Source organism: Chiloscyllium plagiosum, chromosome 15, assembly GCF_004010195.1.
Source record: "Chiloscyllium plagiosum isolate BGI_BamShark_2017 chromosome 15, ASM401019v2, whole genome shotgun sequence".
Taxonomy (NCBI): Eukaryota; Metazoa; Chordata; class Chondrichthyes; order Orectolobiformes; family Hemiscylliidae; genus Chiloscyllium; species Chiloscyllium plagiosum.
In genome coordinates this window covers 69,408,095-69,428,156 of record NC_057724.1, presented here as the reverse complement: position 1 = coordinate 69,428,156, position 20,062 = coordinate 69,408,095, and the positions used below count along the sequence as shown (strand labels likewise).

Here is a 20,062-nt window from a genome sequence, read left to right as displayed (position 1 = left end):
CTGGGATTCCAATGTGGGCAATGAAGTGTCGATGGAGCTTTTCTGCCTTTGAGGGAGGAACACATGTTCAGTTTATTTTTGATTATGTCAGAATGGTTTCAGTATGAGTTACCGAGAATCATAAAATTGTAACTGTGCAGAAGGAGTTGGTCCAAAGGCTCTGTTTCTGTCCTGTTCTGTCCTACTGTGCCTACACCAGCAATCACTCCCAGTGCTTAATTCTGAATACTTACCAGCTTGATCCCAGGGAGTCCAGCATTCACAAGAGACAATACGTGCTCAACAATGAGTCTTGCATCACTGTTTGAGACGTGTTCTTAACCTTGAGAAAGGGAATTGGAGGGTAGGGGGTGGTGGGGGGAGGGGGGTGGTGGAGTGTGAAGCATGAAGCAATTAGAATTTGGATAGATCATCACACCTGTCTTGTCTTTGCTAGGAACATGTATCATATGAGCAGGGTGAGTAGCTAACAATAAGCACTTACCTGCTTTGTCCAAAGGAAATGTGACAGGAGATTGGTGGAGCCTCATTACCCGAGTCCCCCGACTGATGGAAGAGCTGTGGCATCCTCCCATTTCCCAGGCCCAGGTGCTTTCCTTATCAACCTCTTCAGAGGTTTTATTACACACCTCAGGATCAGGTGAGGCATGAATCCCAGACCTCCTGGTTCAGAGTTTAAGACACTATCACTGTGCCACAAGAGAACTACCAGAAAGTTTGAAACCTGTGGCATTAACTGGATAGCACCAGCCCAGGGCAAACAGTTTGCCCAGTAGAAATGTTTATTTTCCCACACAGCAAAGCTGAAAACTGGTGAAACACACTGTGTTTTAAACCAACCTCAACAGGCATCATGACTAGTTGGCTATAGATTCAGACTTATGTGTGCACCTTAAGAGAAAAGACGTCAATACTTTACATCATATTTTTACATGAGGACAGACACAGCAGCATTTCCAGATTATGGTTAGCAATACCGTGGGGTACTGACTCAATGATTCTCATCAAATATCACACCAGATTAGAAGCTACAAGACTGAAATTGATTAATCCAATTTTCTTTGAAGGTTCCCTCTTTGAATGGTCTCGCTTGATACAGATTTAAATGCACTCAGTGCTACAGGTTGAACTTGGAAGAAGAATGCTGTGATCTATAAATTTTCTTTGTTTTCCTCTTAATAGGCCGTCCAACCAGTCTGGTCTGCAGGGCATTCTTTGGGTACAGCTCGGTTAACCCAATAATATACTGGATGAAAGGTGAAAAATACATGGAGGAGCTGGAAGACAGTCAAGTTAGGGAGAGTGATATCAGGTACACTTTATGGATTCTTATTTACAGCTGGATAATCAACAGCATGTTTAATAATTTAACTGAAGTTCGAACCATGTAACTTGAAATGAAATGGGATTTCTCTTGATTGAAATTTTACCACAAACAGGTGCTGTATAAACTAGCTCAGAATGACAAGCTGGAGAACGACAATCCCCAACCCACAACATTTTCACAAATCAGACCGATTGATGAAATGGGAGAGATAATTTTTATTTTACCAGCTCTTCTACTAAGTAATGGTCTTAATTGTAAATTGAACTACGCACGTATTTTAATGAACAAATGTCCATGGTACAGGCAAATGTTCTTCTTGATTTTAGTGTGTATTTATCTAGTGATATTTATTCAAATGTTTTTAGTTGTGCTATTTAATTTAAAGTGCTTTAATTATTCATTAAAACCTGTATGTCTGTCATCTTAAGGATGACATCCACTAAGCAATGTGAGTTTTTGTCATGGCTTGTCATGTAACTGAGCAGGCCAATTCTAAACCCACAGACCTTTCCCTGAGGGTGTGGGACCCAGAGTGCAGGATATGCTTCCTTTTCGTTTCATCTCTGCCTCCACTCCGCCTCAACGTTAAGCTGTTTGGATTCGAAACATGATAGAACTTGATGGACAGGTTGTATCTACGTTGAATGATTGACAACAGACCCCTCCCACTTATAAATGTCAATGCTTGCCATGTGTCAAGTGTATCATAGAGTCATACAGCACTGAAACAGATCCTTTGGTCCAACTCATCCATGCCAACTAGACATCCCAATCTGACCTCGTCCCATTTACCAGCATTTGGCCCACTTCCCTCTAAACTTTTCCTATTCATATACCCATCCAGATACCTCTTAAGTGTGGTAATTCTACCAGTCTCCACTAAGTTGTCTGACAGCTCATTCCAGACATGCACCACCCTCTACGTGAAAAGGCTACCCCTCAAGTTTCTTTTTAAATCTTTCCCTTCTCACCTTAAACCCATGTCCTCTAGTTTTGGACTCCCCCACCCAGGGGACAGAGGGTGGTGGTGGAGGGTTCATTCTTGTACTGGATCCCAGTGAGAGGTGGGTCAGTGCTGGGTTCACTGCTTTTCATCATTTATATAAATGAAAACAGGAGGTATGGTTAGTAAATTTGCAGATGGTGATGTAGCGGACAATGAAGAACATTACCACAACATGACTTTGATCATGATGGACCAATAGGCCGAGGATTGGCAGACAGAGTTTAATTGAGATAAATGTGAAGTGTTGCATTGTGGTAAGGCAAATCAGGGCAGGACTTATACACTTAATAGTCAGGCCCTGGAGAGTGTTGATAAACAAAGAGACCTCGGAATGCAGATGCACAGTTCCTTGACGGTGGACTCACAGGTAGACAGGGTGTTGAAGATGGCATTTGGCACGCTTGCCTTCATTGATCAGAACATTGAGTATAGAAGTTGCGATGTTCTGTTATGGCTACACAGTACATTTGTGAGGCCACTTTTGGAATACTGTGTACAGTTCTAGCCTCCCTATGGAAGGGTGTTATTAAACTTGAGAGGGTGTAGAAAACACTTACAAGGATGATACCGGAACTGGAGAGTTTGCATTATAGGGAGAGACTGGGGCTTTCCTCCCCAGAGCTTCGGAGACTGGGGAGACCATAAAAAGGTTGATAAACTCAAGAGGAGCCTTTGAAAATGCATTAATTATTCACTTTTATTTAGTCTTGCCAAAACTTGCAACCAAAGTAATATGATCAGTCAAGATCATTGTGGTTATGTCTCAGGGCAATTCATTGAATCACTGATATGTTGTAGGGCAGAAGGAGCAGCCCATTGAGCCTGTGCTCGCTCTTTATTACCAATGACTCCAGTTTCCAATGACTCCTAGAGGAAGAGTGGTCAGCATGCCTGAAGGTTGGCTTCAGGATGGTTTGAAATTACTCTCCAGACCTCATCACCGAGAAACTGTTAAACTGTGGGTGCCAATCTGGCAGAAAATTGTTTGGCTTGGATAGTGGCATCAAATTTTGAGCAACTACTGGGGTAGGGACTCGAAAATTGACATGGTAGGTGGATGAAAAAAACCAATGCAGACCAGCCCATTGATTCTCAACTATTTTTTGGCCACGGCCCCTCTAGGAGCTCTTCTCAGGTTCCAGAGCCCCCCTTTCAAACAAGGAAACAACACAAACAGATAGACAGAAAATCATTTTTATTATTGAACAGTCTGTGGCCCCCTTCAAATGTGCCAGGGCCCCTAAGGAAGCCATATAGTCCCTGTTGAGAATGACCCCGAAGGAGCCACCCTGTGTTTCAATGCTTCCACATCAAAGCAAGTTTATTTTAAAAATTACAGATGATTTACCTTATCTTTGGAATCTTCAAGTCCTTGATAAGATTGACATCTTATTTTTATTGCTCCCACTTTTCCCACCGGATGGGGAATAATGGCCCTCCTGCAATTTTCACCATATCTTTCTGGAGATATGTGAGAACAAATAAATAACTCAAATCCACTTCCCACAATCGTGGGCATTCACTTTCTGGAATCCCTTCTCTTTAGGATCCTCTAGCTAATGGGTAGCTCTTTCAAGCATATGAACGCCTGAGACCATTGTCCAGGTCCAGGACCCAGCCCTGAAAAGAGGAGAAAAGATGTGGCAGAGAGAAAGTTGAGGTGGGGGAATCCACCATGACTAGGCCAGCACCTGGAAGAAGGTCCACCTGCCTGAAGTATCCAAGAAAGCTCAGAACAGGAGCCTAGGATGGAATGAGCATGACTAATAAGAACTAGGAGGTCACACATTGAGGAGATTGGGGTCATGTCTATCTATCTTCATCTTTGTCTTCCTCTCTCTCTCTCTCTCTCTCTCTCTCTGTCCTGACACAATCTATCTGTAGACCTCCATTGGATGTTTCAGTACCAAAGATAGCCTCTAATTCTCAAACTGGGTTCTCTATTTCAAGTCTCCCCAACAAAGAGAAACTTTCTCACAGTCTCCTCAGGATCTTGTTTGCTTTCAGTAAGGTATTGTCTCATTTTTCTAAATTCCAAATGGGCGCACGGCCAGCATGACCCTCATTAAATTAGATTAGATTACCTACAGTGTGGAAACAGGCCCTTTGGCCCAACTAGTCCACACCGACCTTCCGAAGAGTAACCCACACAGACCCATTTCCCTAACACTATGGGCAATTTCGCATGGCCAATTCACCTGATTTGCACATCTTTGGATTGTGGGAGGAAACCCACGCAGACACAGGGAGAATGTGTAAACTCCACACAGACAGTTGCCCGAGGCTGGAATTGAACCTGAGGCCCTGGTGCTGTGAGGCAGCAGTGCTAACCACCAAGCCACCATGCCGCCCTTTGGTAACCTCCTTACCCAGGATTGAGTGAAGTGAACCTTCTCTGAACTGCTTTAATGCAATTATGTCATTTTTCAAATAAGCGGACTGGACAGGATTGTAGCATAATAGGATTTGAGTGTGATAACAGGGAGGTAAAGCTGTGCATTGTTAGTGACATCAGCATTGGCACACAAGGTTGTGAGTAATATTTTGAAGATGGCTACCAGGAGGCCCCAAAGGTGAAAACTTGTGCTATCGTATAGTTGACTACACAGAATTGGGTGTGAAAATCATCGAACAGCAGTCACTGTGTACATTATGAATGATTTGGAGATGCCGGTAGTGGACTGGGGTATACAAAGTTACAAATCACACAACACCAAGTTATGGTCCAACAGGTTTATTTGGAAGCACTAGCTTTCGGAGCGCTGCTCCTTCATCAGGTGGTTGTGGAGGACACAATTGTAAGACACAGAATTTATAGCAAAAGTTTACAGTGTGATGAGAGACTTAACAAACAGTCAAGGTATTTTTCAATGTATAATTTCAGTTACATCACACTGTAAACTCTTGCTATAAATTCTGTGTCTTACAATTATGCACTGCACAACCACCTGATGAAGGAGCAACACTCTGAAAGCTAGTGCTTCCAATTAAACCTGTTGGACTATAACCTGGTGTTGTGCAATTTGTAACAGTCACGATGAAATACTATAATAGGTTTAACCCTGAATGACTAGCTGTGTAGGAGACTGGATAGTGTTGAAGGTTGTACAGAGGCTAAGGCAATGGAAAGAAGATAAAACATCATCTAAATCATGTAATTAATCGAACTTTGATGACTTTGACAAAGGATTCTCTTGGTGCTGTGGGCACAATGGAAACTGAACAATGGCACAAACAGATTTGGAACCAGCTAAACAATATTTGAAGACTTGGAAATATATTGCCATTCCTGAAGTATTTCTGGGTCAAAATGCTGGAACTCCATTGTTAATGGCATTGCTGGTCTACCCTCACCAAATGGACGACAGCAGTTCAAGAAGGCAGCTCACCACCACCCTCTCAAAGCTAACTAGAGCTGGGCAGTAAGAGTTGTCCCAGCGACATCCATATCCCATGAGTGAATGGATGAAAAAAATTGAAGATATTCAATCCAGTTTACAGTTACCAGAAAATAAACTGGTTGCCTGTATTGTTCCAAATTATTGTAAGGACAAAGCAGAAAGACTGGGGCTTTTTTCCACTGGAGAGTAGGAAGTTGAGTGGCGACCTTATCGAAATTTATAAAATAATTAGGGGTGTAGATAGGGTTAGTGGTAATTGTAAAGGGGGTACATGTTTAAGGTGAGAGGAGAGAGATTTAAAAAAGACATGAGGGTCAATTTTTTTTCCACAAAGGTTGTTCACATGGGGAATGAACTTCCTGAGGAAGTGGTGAATGTGGGTACAATTACAACATTTTAAAAGACACCAGGATTAATGCATGAACAGAAGAGTTTTGGAGGGGTATGGACCAGGAGAAGGCAGGTGGAACTAGTCTAGTTTGGGATTATGTTCAGCGTGGACTGGTTAGACCGAAGGGTCTATTTCTGGTATGACTCTATGACTCCATTTAGACATGTCAGGAGTTTATACAGAACCTCAGCTAAGCTGTGGCTGCACTGAAATCTTGTAAAGCAGATTAAGTGTTGCATTATCACTGACCTCTGCAGAAGCTAAAGTCAAAGGTTCATTTGTGACAAGGTGCAGCCTGAATCAAGCACTCTATATCCCAGCAGTTGATCCTTCAGAGCGACCTGTGCATATATACCAATGTCATATAGCTGGCTCAAACAGAAAGACAAAGTTTGCTGTTACAAATCCAATTACTGTCATTTCACTATTGATTTCACAGTGCGGCTTGACAGGCAAGCAGCTGTAGGCAGGATGCACTGGAACCTCAAAGCAGAGGGGAGCAAGGCTGAGTGCCCAGGTTTGGGACTGATCCCCATGACATTACAATGCACAATCTACCCATACCTGAGGAGGTTTTTGTTAATAGTTAATAATTGTGCATTATCAATCGCAAGGTTATTCCTGCTGTCCTTCATTTTGGGTCTGAGCAATTATCACCTATTAGTTAAAAAATTGAGCCTGCGAGTCATGCAATATGTTACAAATTGTGAACCAGTCTGCTTATCTCAGTACATTCCTTCAAATGCACAAGGTGGAGCAGAGGATACATCACCGTAATTATCTAGTTTAAACCCCTCCGTCAGTTTTAAGTATCACTTCAAAAACTGTATCATCAACTGTGACTTTATCACAGTGTGTGCACAGTAACCTTAGATAAGGTTTGAAAGACAGGCTTTGTCTGCTGGTTCAGGTTGAAGGGCACCAAAGGAGTTCGCTTGGTCTACATTTATTCCTCAACCAGTGCAACCCAAAATAAATCTAGTGGTCATTTCGGTTTCTGTTTACCGGAGGTTATTGTGTCCAAATTAACTGTCCTGTTTGTTAATGCACAACAGTGATTTAAAAGTAACTTGCTCATGATGGAACAATCTATGGGACTGTTTGGGGATATTAAAAGTACTAAATTATAAACTCCCCTTTTCTTCAAGTGGGGCTATGAATTGAGGGAAGTTTAGAAAGAAAGAATTGCATTCATATTGCGCCATTGGACTTAACAGCAAATGATGTACTTTTGGATTTCTGGTAACATCAGAGACAATGGGACAATGCTGAAGTCAATGAGCTGGTAATCTCAAGGTTCTAGCTGGTGATATGGTTTCAAATCCCACCACAGCAGCTGGTTTAATATATGGATCTGTAATTGAAAGCTAATATGGTGGTGGTCAACAATTGTTCTACAAAGCTATTAGGTCCATTGTATTTTTAGGGAAGGAAACTTACCATCCTTACCCACATGGCCCGCATGTGACTTCAGGCCCATGGTAATGTTGTTTCTGAACTGCCCTCATGAAATGGTTACATAAGTTGCTCAGTTCAAGAACAGTTAGGGATGAGCAATATGTGCTGATCTGTGATGCCCATATCCACTGAAATATTTACATTTTTTAATGTTAAAGCATGGCACCCAATTTTCAATACAACTACCACTTGGAGGAATTGAGCTAAAGACCAAATCTTTTGTATTATGTTCATCGTGTACTGGTCAGCCAATTTGGAGAGAACTCAGCATGTGAGTACCATGGGATCTTTTATGGCATCCTGGGAGGGTCAAAGCAAATAGTCTCCCATCACAAAGGGCCATCAGCGCTGCACAAGTCTGTGATGTATCCTGATCTCCACAATCTGCTGACTCAGAAGCTAAGTGCTAGCACTCAGCTCAGGTTGAGGATGTTAATTCAGAGATTACACCAAGCGACTGTTTAAAACTAACAGATTTGCCAAATATTTAACCGTATAACCAATGTCAAATGACACATAACCGAAGCAGGAATGAATTGCATTCCTACCCCTGCAGTGTCCTTCCTATCGGCCAGCTAAAGATCAGCATTACCAGTGAACCTGGAGAAATAGTTCCTGGAAGAATTAAGCCTGTGATGGGCAAAGGGTCTGGAATCTCCTGTCTGAAAGAATGAGGCAAGGAGATCCCATAATAATTTCCAAAAGAAAGAGAAGGTGTAAGATCCAGGAGCAGGAGTCGGCCATTCAGCCCCTCAAGCCTGCTCCACCATTTAATAAAGGCATGGCTGATCTCATCTTCACCTGAATTCCATTTTCCTGCCTGCGATCCATAACCCTTCAACCTATTACTTTCAGTACTTATTTTGTAATTATCTCTCCGCCTCAATTCATTAGATTATAGGTCATCCCCTTCATTATTATTCAGCTGTTGATACTTTACTCACACTGTCTGACACTTTTGATCACTTGTAGAGACTTATTATTCAGCCTATTGGCACTCCACTCACACTATTTGTTTGAAATTTTGACCTCTCTGCTCTTTGATCTCTCTGCCTATAAACTCTGTGCCTATATGATTTTCTTCATTTCACCCAATGAAGGAGCAGCACTCTGAAAGCTTGTGATTTCAAATAAACCTGTTGAACTATAACCTGGTGTTGTGTGACTTTTGACCTTATTAAAAATTGGTCTATCTCCTCTTTAGAGTTATTCAATGCCTCAGTGTCCAAGAATTAGATAAATACTTGAAGGAGAAAGTAAATGTACACAAGTACAGAAAAGATCAAGGGAGATTGGGACTGAGGGATAGGATCTATTTGGAAGAAAATGGGCTTAATAAGTGATAGTCAACATGATTTTGTGTAGGGAAGGTCATATCTTACCAATTTAATAGAAGTCTTTGAGGAAGTTACAAAGTTGATTGATGGGGGAAGGGCTGTGGATGTCAGAAACATGGATTTCAGTAAGGTGTTTGATAAGGTTTCCCATGGTCTATTGATGGAGAAAGTGAAGTCACATGGGGTCCAGGGTGTACCATCTAGATGGATAGAGAACTGGCTGGGCAGCAGGAGACAGCAAGTAGTAGTGGAAGGGAGTTTCTCAAAATGGAGAGATGTGATCAGTGATGTTCCACAGGGATCTGTGTTGGGAACCACTGTTGTTTGTGATCTGGAGGTCAAAAGTGCTGTATTGAGACAGATATATGAATGGGCAGGGAGCAGAGGGATACAGATCCTTAGAAAATAGGCAACAGGTTTAGATAAAGGATCTGGATCGGCGCAGGCTTCGAGGGACGAAGAGCCTGTTCCTGTGCTGTAATTTGCTTTGTTCTTTGTTCATTCATTTCAATGATCAGGCAGTGAAGCATCTACCTCATGGGCATTCACTTCTCTCAGTTGAAATGTCCTTCACTTGCAGCATAAGTGCAGAAAACACTCCATCTGTAACCCTCACTCAATACAACTGAGTTAAAAAAGGTGACAATAGTTGTGGGAAGTGATTTGATAATCTTGTGGTATTGACAGTAATGTGATTATTTGTTTCTATAATACAGTCCTTCCAAACACTTATATGAACCTAAACACACGTGGATTCAAATTAATTCTGAAAACTAACTGCTGAGGTGGAAATCTTCCCAGATTGAGATTAATCTGAATGGAATCATAGCATTTTACAGTACAGAAGGAGGCCATTTGTCCCATCGTGTCTGCACCAGCTTCGGAAAGAGCCACACAGCTAGTCCCACTATACAGCCCTTTTCTCTGTAACCCTATAAATTCATCACTTTCAAATATATATCCAGCTCTCATTTGATACATCATATGGAACCCAATTTCACCGCTCTCCCAGGCAGTGCATTCCAAATCCTAACAACTCTCTGAGTTACAAAGTTTCTCCTCATCCCACTCCAAGCTCTCTCATTGACAATTTTGAAATTGTGCCCCCCCCCCCCTAGTTACTGATATACCATCTCGTCGAAGCAAAATATCCTTCTTTATCCTGTCAGAATTGTTCATAATTTTGAATGCCTCAACAAAGTCACGTCTTAATCTTCCCTGCTCTTAAGTTCATTAAATATAAATCCTAGCACCAAGAGACCCACAAGTGGGTTTAAATTGACTCAATTACTCAAGAAGTCACAGAGATGCAAGATGTGGAAAACAATGGCCTCATAAATGTAGGGTCAGCAATTCTGCTTGTTTGCTTAAAGCAGAGAAGGAGATTGCTGATTGCTGTTATTCAGACTTATGCTCAGCACATCCACATATACTGATTGATGACATTAGGTGGGATAATATTCAGCTCTCTGACACTTCTGTTCCTCAGATTAATTTCAAAACTAAAGACTTTTGGTTATTTTTCTATTTGCTCTCTTCCCTGTGACTAGAACTCTGTTTCTTTAAAAAATATTGCAATACGGAACATGCAGTAAGCTTGAATCATAGCATCATACAACAGGGAACAGACCCTTCAATCCAACTCATAGGCACCAGCAAGACACCTTAAACTGAACTAGTTCCATTTGCCAGCATTTGGCCAGGATCCTCTAAACCCTTCCTATTCCTTTACCCATGTTGTAATCGTACTTGCCTCCACCACTTACTCTGGCAGCTCTTTCTATAACATCCTCTGTGTGAAAAAGTTGCCACTTAGGTCCCTTTAAAAAATTTGCTCCTCACCTTCAACCTCTGCCCTCTAGTTTGGTATCCTACCCTAGGAAAAAAAGCTTAGCTATTTACCCTATCCATGCCCCTCATGATTTTATAAACCTCTATAAGGTCACCCCTCAGCCTCCAATGTTACTTCATATTGAACTTTTCAAATTGATGTAGAAAGTGGATGGATCATTGGACACTTCATTTGGACCAAAATACTCCAAAATGACCCTTAGCTAATTTTGGCTGATGGTTTATTCATTCACAGGTTGTGGGTGTCACTGGCTAGGCCAAGATTTATTGCCTATCCCTAATTGCCCAGAGGGCAGTTAAGAGTCAATCACATTGCTGTGGGTCTGGTGTCACATGTAGGTGAGATCAAGTAAGGACAGATTTTCTTCCCCGAAGGACATGAGCACTACAATGGTTTCTGCAAGAAGACACTCACCATTATGTAAATTTTTATTCAGATTTTAATTAAAGTCATAGAGGTGTACAGCATGGAAACAGATACTTCGGTCCAACTCGTTCATGACAGCCAGATATCCTAACCCAATCTAGTCCCATTTGCCAGCAATTGCCCCATATCCCTCGAAATCCTTCCTATTCATGTACCCATTCATGCCTTTTAAATGGTGTAATTGTACCAGCCTCCACCACTTCTTCTGACACCTCATTCCACCAAGCATCACCCTCTACGTGAAAAAGTTGCCCCCTTTTAAATCTTTGCCCCCTCACCCTAAACGTATGCCATCTAGTTCTGGACTCCCCCAACCCAGAGAAAAGACCTTGACTATTTACCCTATCCATTCCCCTCATGATTTTATAAACCTCGATAAGGTCACCCCTCAGCTTCTGCTGCTCCAGGGAAAACAGCCCCAACCTGTTCAGCCTCTCCCTATAGTACAAATCCTCCCACCCTGGCAACTTTCTTGTAAATCTTTTCTGAACCCTTTGAAGTTTCACAACATCCTTTCTACAGGAGGGAAACCAGAGTTGCATGCAATATTGCAAAAGTGGCTTAATCAATGTCCTGTACAGCCGCAACATCACCTCCCAACTTCTATACTCAATGCTATGACCAATAAAGGCAAGCGTACTAAATGCCTTGTTTACAATCCTATCTACCTGAGACTTCATTTTCAAGGAACCTCTACTCCAACGTCTCTTTTTCAGTAATTTGAATTCAAATTTCACCATTTACAATGGAGCAGGGGTGGGTTTCAAAGCCATGTCCCCAGAATGTTTAGGTGAGCTTTTGGATTACGTAAAAAGTAATTTCACGGTGGTGCAAGCATCCCACCGGGTGTTGTCTCATGAGAGACAGATGACTCGTGGTGGTTAAACCTGAGAGTCATGACGTCTCAGGCAAGTGGAAGATCGTGAAGGTGGTAACCTTCAGTCAAGTGAGCCAATACAGAAATTGACCCCACGCTGCTGACATCACTGTGTATCACAGACCAACCGTGCAGCCAACTGAGCTCCTCCTCCAGTGACATTGCTATGATGTCACCACCTCCTCCATGTTGTTCGCATGGATAAAGGTATCCCTGTTTCATGGCCATTTTTCACAATGATTTTTCTCAGATAAATGTGAAGTGAAAACAGATTGTCTGATAGAATGGTACCTTGGTCAAATATACGCTACCAACTGCGAAGCACAAACCTATTCTAAGCTTAAAAGATATCGTCCTTGTGTGGAATTGCACTGGCATTTTGCAAATTCGCTTATGCTGGGGACTATAAAATTCAGATATCAAATGTAGATTCAAGCAGCAGATGTTGTTCTATTTGTTTGCTACAGTTGCAAAGTACAAATACGCAAACATTTATTTGACTGCATTGCACCATTTTCAAATCAAAGTTACATTCATTAAAGTTTCATGTATATAAAATAAACATGCCCTGCTGAGTGATGGGAATAAACAGTACAGATATCTCATTCAGGAGAAAATCTAATATACACTTTTGAGCTTCTAAACCTTTCTTGCTGGCAAGCTGTCAGTCATGTTAAATTGTGCACTCTGCACGTGGAGCTAATTATTATACATCACCCATTCATTAACATGCAAATTGGTTTATATTTCAATTGCGCCCTTTGGAACACAGAGCAACGAGCTCACGTCACATAGGCTGTTGTCAGTCTGATTATACAGCATTTGTTCACTGTGCTGTTGGTGGCATCAGCCGCTAAGAGACATAGCAGGGTAGACATCAAATGGAGACAATATGGAGGAAAGGATGGCTTGAAGTAATTGGTCTGGGAGCATATCAGTTTTTGCAGTTGTGATCGCCTCCATTGATTTATCGAGTCTCCCAAGCAATAGAATTGTCCTCCATAGTCCCTCCCCCCACACTTGGCAAGGGTGGAGATGGGAACAGATAGAGAACAGAAGTGAAGATGGAGTCATGGTCAGCTGTTCTCTCTGCACCAGGAGTAATAACAATAACATCTCCCACTTTTGACCTACTTCATCCCCGATTTTCACTACTCCAATATTGTCGGCTGTGTTTTCCACTGCCAAGGTCCTACATTCTGAAATTCTCTCCATTTAACACTCGACCCTTCCAATTCCATCTCCTTCTCTAAGACGTTTCTATAAGTCACTGTTCGATGTACAGGCATTGAAGTGAAGCACCTTGGGGCATCATACAGTGTTAAGAGCATTATATCAATACAAATTGTTGCTGGTGTGCAAATGTTCTCTACAAGTATCTACCCTATTTAGAAAACAGCACAGGTTATTTCAGTCCTTTTTTAAACAATGTTTTCACTCATTTAGCACCATACAGGATGAAAATTAAGAACAAAGTATTCCAAAACTATATTGTTATGAATTAATCATTTTTAACTAAACTGTTTAGATGCTCTATTTAAACAAAAATAGTGCACAATAACTTTTTAGCTTTTTATCAATATTATTTCGCACCAGGGTCCCCAGTTCCTCATGCCTTAATATATATTTCCCCAACCCCCATGGTTTCCTTTGAAAGAGCAGTGGATATTATTTGTAAGTTCTCTTGTGCTCGGATAATTTTGACCATCCACAGTTCGACAGAAGAAAAATGCATCGGATAAGTCTTGTAAGAGAAATTCCAAACTCTAATATAGGCACATAAGGAATAAGAGTGGTTAAAGCATGAATAAGGTTGAACAGGGACCAAAAAGGGGATTTACAAATGGAGGCAGGCAGCATAGCTGAGGTATTATAGAGTCACAGAGTCATAAAGCACAGAAACAGACCCTTTGGTCCAACTCATCCATGCTGACTAAGTTTTCCAAACTAAAACGAGTCCCATTTGCCTGTGGTTTGATCCATGTCCCTCGAAATCTTTCCTGCTCATGTACCTGTTCACATGTCTTTTAAATGTTATAACTGCGCCTGCTGAGGATTCCCCAGCACCCCTGCCAAGGCCCTCGACCAGGTCTGACCCATCTCCCACACTTCCACCCTCAACTCCTCTCTTCCCTCCGGCACCAGCAATCGGGTTCCCCTCATCCTCACCTACCGTCCCACCAGCCAGAAGCTCATCAGCCGCCATTTCCGCCACATCCAGCGAGATGCCATTTTAACACACCACCCTGTTCCCTGGCCAACATCTCTGTCTAAGGCTAGCTGCAGTTCTCCAGCGAAGCTCAGTGCAAGCTGGAAGAACAACATCTCATTTTTCACTTGGGGACCCTGCAGCCCTCTGGATTCAATATCGAGTTCAATAATTTTAAGGCCTGGACCATCCCAAATCCCAGCCCCCTACCACACACACCAGGCCCTGTTATCACATAGTCTGCTATACACACAACTCTTTTTAGATTAAATGTCCTGCAGTGTGGAAACAGGCCATTCAGCCCAACAAGTACACACTGACCCTCTGAAGAGTAACCTACCCCCCTCTGACTAATGTACCTAACACTAAGGGCAATTTAGGATGGCCAATCCACCTGACCTGCACATCTTTTGGATTGTGGGAGTAAACGGAGTACCTAGAGGAAACCCATGCAGACACGGGGAGAATGTACTAACTCCACACAGACAGTCGCTTGAGGCTGGAATCGAACCCAGGTCCCTGGCGCTGTGAGGCTGCAGTGCTATCCACTGGGCCATCCTGCTGCCCATTTTATCCACTCACAGTCTCCATTAACATCTATTCACCCTCCCAGCCAGATCATTATCCACTCCTTTGTCCACTGTTCTTCTCTCTCCTTGGGATCTCTCCCCACCTATCATTTATTCCTTACCCTCTCTCCCGCACTATCTTTTGCACATAAATCAATATTTTCCCAGCTGCCATTAGTTCCGAGGAAGGGTCACCGGACCTGAAACGTTAATTTTGATTTCTCTTCACAGATGCTACCAGACTGCTAAGCGTTTTCAGCAACTTCTGTTTTTGTACCTTTTTAACCACCCTCTCTACCTATGACGCAACTTTCAAAGAATTATGAACCTGAACCCCTATATTTCTCTGTTCTACAACACTACCCAGGGCCCTACCATTAACTGTATAAGTCAAACCCTTGTTTGTTTTACCAAAATGCAATACCTTGCATTCATCCAAATTAAACTCCAACTGTTACTGCTCAGCCCATTGACCCAATTGATCAAGATCTTCACTGTCCACTATGCCACTAATTTTGGTGTCATCCGCTAACTTACTAACCATGCCTCCTAAATTCTCATGCAAGTTGTGTATTTTAATAACAAACAAAAGTGGACTCAGTACTGATCCTTGTGGAACACTGCTGGTCACAGGTCTCCAGTTTGAAAAGTTAACCTCCTCCACCATCCTCTGTATCCTACAATCAAACCAATTTTGTATCCCATTGGCAAGTTCACCCTGAATCTAACATTACTAATTAATCTTCCATGCAGAACTTTGTCAAAGGCTTTACTAATGTATTAACTGAATACTTAGCATCTGTCTTTACAAAATAAGAAATTGCTGCGCAGGCCATGGTGACAGGGGGAAACTCTGTCACGAAAAGGGCTCAAAGTTTATAAGGAAGATGTCTTCAATAGATTGTTGTCACTTAAAATTAACAAGGCACTGGGACCGGATGCAATGCATTCGAGCAATTTGATGGAAGTCAGGATGGAAACTGCAGAGGCACTATCTGTAATTAAGTCTTCACTAAATCCCAGAGAGGTGCCAGAAGACTGGAGAATTGCCAACATTATAGCCTTGTTCATAAAGGGTTGTAAGGACAATCCTAGAATTGCTAATCAATTTGTTTAATTTCAGGAGTGGGGAGAATTTCAAAAACAATTATTCTGAAGAGAATCACTGGTCATGTAGGTTGATGAGGAAGAGTCAGTACAGATTTTTAAAGGGGAAATTGTGTTTGATAAACTTGCTGGAGTTTTTTTTTGTAGAGGTAGCAGAAAGGGTTGCTGAGTATAACACTCATGCTGTGGTTTAGATGGATTTCCAGAGGCATTTGATACAATGTGTGGAAAGTTGGAGATCACGGTAGAAAGGGACAGTGGAAATACAGATACAAAATTGACTGAGTGATAGAAAACTGAGAGTAAAGGTTAATGAGCTTGAGGAAGATTTTAGATTAGATTACTTACAGTATGGAAACAGGCCTTTCAGCCCAACAAGTCCACCCAGACCCTCCAAAGAGCGACCCACCCAGACCCATTCTCCGACATTTACCCCTTCACCTAACACTTTGGGCAATTTGGCATGGCCAATTCACCTAACCTGCACATTTTTGGACTGTGGGAGGAAACCGGAGCACACCCACGCAGACACAGGGAGAATTTGCAAACTCCACACACACAGTTGCCTGAGGTGGGAATTGAACGTGGGTCTCTGGCGCTGTGAGGCAGCAGTGCTAACCACTGTGCCACTGTGTAATGGCAATCCCCACAGAAGGCCAAGAGAACACTTGCTTTCCCTGATGTATATATATGTATAAATAATCTGCATCTTGGTTTTGCAGGAGGCACTTTCTAAGTTTGTGCATGACACTAAACTTGGAAGATTTGTGAACTAACTGAAGGTAGTGTGGGACTTTGACAATTTGGTAAAGTAGATGGATAGGTGACAGATACAGAGAAGTGTGAGGTGATGCATTTTGGTCAGAAGAACATTTAAAGACAATCCAAAATAAGGAGTATAATTCTATTAAAGAGGTTCAGATGCAGAGGGATTGATGTCTAAATATGCACAGATCATTGAAACTGGCAGGATAGATGATGCAGAGTAAATAGAGCACACAGTGTGCTCAGCTTTACTAATAGGAGCATGGAATACAAGACACTTTGTTAGAGCTAAGCTGGAGCATTGTGTAATGTTGTGGACATCATATTATTGGAAAGCTGCAAATGCATTAGAGAGAGTGTCAAAGCGATTTTTTAGAACGGTTCCAGGAATGATGAATTTCACCTTGAAGATGGATTGAAGAAGTTAGGACTGTTCTCCCTGGAGAGAAAAAGGATATCTGATTGAGGTTTTTGAAATCATGAGCTGGCAGGGCACAGTAGATCAGACGAAGCTGTTTCTACTTGTGAAAGAAACAAGAACAAGACAGCATAGAATTAAAGTGATGTGCAAATGAAGCAATGTTGAAGTGAAAGTAAAAACCTTTTCACACAACAATTAGTTAGGATATGGAATGCACTGACTGGAAATGTGCAAAGAGTTTCAATTGAGGCATTCAAGAGGGCATTGGATAGTTACTTGGATAGAATTGCAGGGGTCTGGGGAAGTGGCAAGGGGTTAGTAGATAATACAGCCAATCTGAGTTGGAAGGCCTCCTTCTAAACCATAATAATTCTGTGTTCTATAATAGTTGCTATTTTTAAATTTTTGATTTTTAGTGAGCAGATTCCACATGTGGTATACGTGTATAGGCCAACACTGGGCAATGATTCAACCATTGTCAAACCCAGTGAAATTTCTACATGAGTGTCTGTGGTCTTTGTGGCCGTGAAGTTTGATACATGTCTTCTTGGTAACTCTTGTGTCCAACTTTATCCCATTGTCACACAGTTTAACATAGGACAAAAGCAAGGAATTAACTCTGCAGAATTTTCGCATCACCAATCTTGACACCTGATCAAGTTTTAATAAGGCAGACACCATTTACCGCTGTTGACAACACCACGTGTGTGACTTATTTCACCTTGACAGCTCCCTGTTGAGATCTTTCACCGGTGCACTCTCCGCATGACATGCTAAATTATTCCTTCAGTTTGTCAAGTCACACAAAATATACTTACTGCATATCGGTCTGTCAAGAGACTGAAGCTCTGGCATTTTTAGGTATTCAGATGACACCTCTGAATAATGTCCTTTTTCTGTCGAACTTCTAATTTCTTTATTAATTCTATACATCAAATGGAAACCCTGCATTGCATGGCTTTTTCAAGCCTTTACCAGAGTTGTAATTTGTTGTTCTGTTTTGTCTGTGGAGTTCATTGAGGCTCACTGCGAAAATGTGACTGAAAGAAAAACTAGCATTTCTAACTCACCTCTTTGTGACAGCGTGTATCTAAACTGAACCAGTCGACTGTATTTGCTGTCAAATGGCAAATCCACATTGGAATGTTACCGGGGCTTAAAGTCTCAAGCGATGAGGATAGATTTATTCCCTCAAGTATAAATGTTTGAAAGTTGACCAGAATGAAGCATTTACAATTTTAAAAAGATTCAGGAAGGTGGCAATTGAGAACCTATTTTACGATAGAAAAGAATCAAGAGTTGAGGAATCCAGTTTCATAACTGGAGCTGGGCCATGTCGGGTAGCACAGTGGCTCAGTATTCGGCACTGCTGCCCCAAAACGCCAGGGACCCGGGTTTGATTCCATTCTCGGGTTACTGTCTGTGTGGAGTTTGTGCATTCTCCCCGTGTCTACGTGGATTTTCTCTGGGTGTTCTGGTTTCCTTCCACAGTCCAAAGATGTGCAGGTTAGCTGGATCAGCCATGCTGAATTGTTCTGTAGTGTCCAGGGATGTGGAGGTGAGGTGGATCAGTCATGGAAAATGCAGGGTTATGGGAATAGGTTAGGGGCTGGTCTAGTTGGGATGCTATTTGGATGGTGGGTGTGGACTCGACAGGCTGAATGGCCTGCTTCCACACTATAGGAATTCTATGACTCTACCTTTGGAAGGCAGCAGGAGAAAGACTCGGCCTAGAGACAGTTGGATGACATACGTCAGGGAGTAGTTACAGATGGATTACAGTGGTCATGTTAGCATGATGTAAGACAAGCACAGCATCCCATAACAGCAGATGTCCTGGGCAGGTGGAGCTACAACAGAGGATATATAGGAGGCATAAAATCAACACTGGTTAATAGAGTTGAGATAGCAATCAACTATGGTTTAACCAAATGGTGGAACAGGTTGGAGGGGCTGAATGGCATCCATCTCCTGATTCTTTGTGGAAATCCTGCTCGAGGTATGATTGCAGGAGTTGTCAGATGATTCAAATTGCGACCAATTCATGGACCATTTCGAATGTGCAGTCAACAGCAATGTCAGTTTTAATTAACTACCGCACGCTGTGAGTTAAAGGTTATAGCTCTCCCTGGAGGATGCAGAACTCACAAGATGTGTATACACAATGCAAGGGTCACAGCCTCATTTCCACTGATAGTGAGCTGCGGATTAACTTCAATCACAGTGCACTGCAGTGATGTGACTTATTTAATTCAAGGCCACCCGTCATTGGGAATGAAACATGCCTACTACCCAGGAAATATCGGCTCAATTTACTGAAATTCATATGAAATATTCCAAATATTTATAACAGGTTGCATCGCCCCCACCACACATTCTTTTTTTAAAGAAGCAAGTTTTTATTTTCTCATATATGATTTATTGCATAGCTTTAGAAATGCTTAGCAGTCTTTACCAGTGAAGGGTATGAGAGTATATGACAAAAATGCTGCATTTCTGGGGCTCTGACCTGATCTCACTGAGGGCCAGCAGTCACCAGGATTGGTTAAGGAGGAGAAGGATTAAATTTAGAATCCCTACAATGTTGGTGCAGGCCATTCAGCCTATCGAGTCCACACTGACCCTCTCAAGAGCATCCCACCCAGACCCACTCCCCTACAACCCTGTATTTCCCATGGCTAACTCACCTACCCTGCACAGCGGGCAATTTAGCATGACCAATCCACCTAAACTGCACGTCATTGGACTGTTGGAGGAAACTGGAGCACCCGAAGGAAACCCACGTAGAACGTGCAAACTCCACACAGTGGTCCAAGGTTGGAACAGAACCCGGGTCTCTGGCACTGTGAGGCAGCAGTGTTAGCCACTGAGCCACTGTGCTGCCCCATCAACTTGCATTGATGTTGCACCCCTTAC

General features: G+C 42.2%; 1 protein-coding gene across 2 annotated transcripts in view; it reads left to right on the top strand.

Moving 5' to 3' along the window:
- Positions 1 to 20,062, top strand: part of il1rapl2 (interleukin 1 receptor accessory protein-like 2) — a 1,022,943-nt gene that overhangs the window by 946,709 nt on the left and 56,172 nt on the right. For both annotated transcript variants that reach the window (XM_043705153.1, XM_043705154.1), the window contains one exon: positions 1,183 to 1,312. In XM_043705153.1, the coding sequence (XP_043561088.1) occupies positions 1,183 to 1,312 (130 nt within the window). The remainder of the gene's footprint in view (positions 1 to 1,182; positions 1,313 to 20,062) is intronic.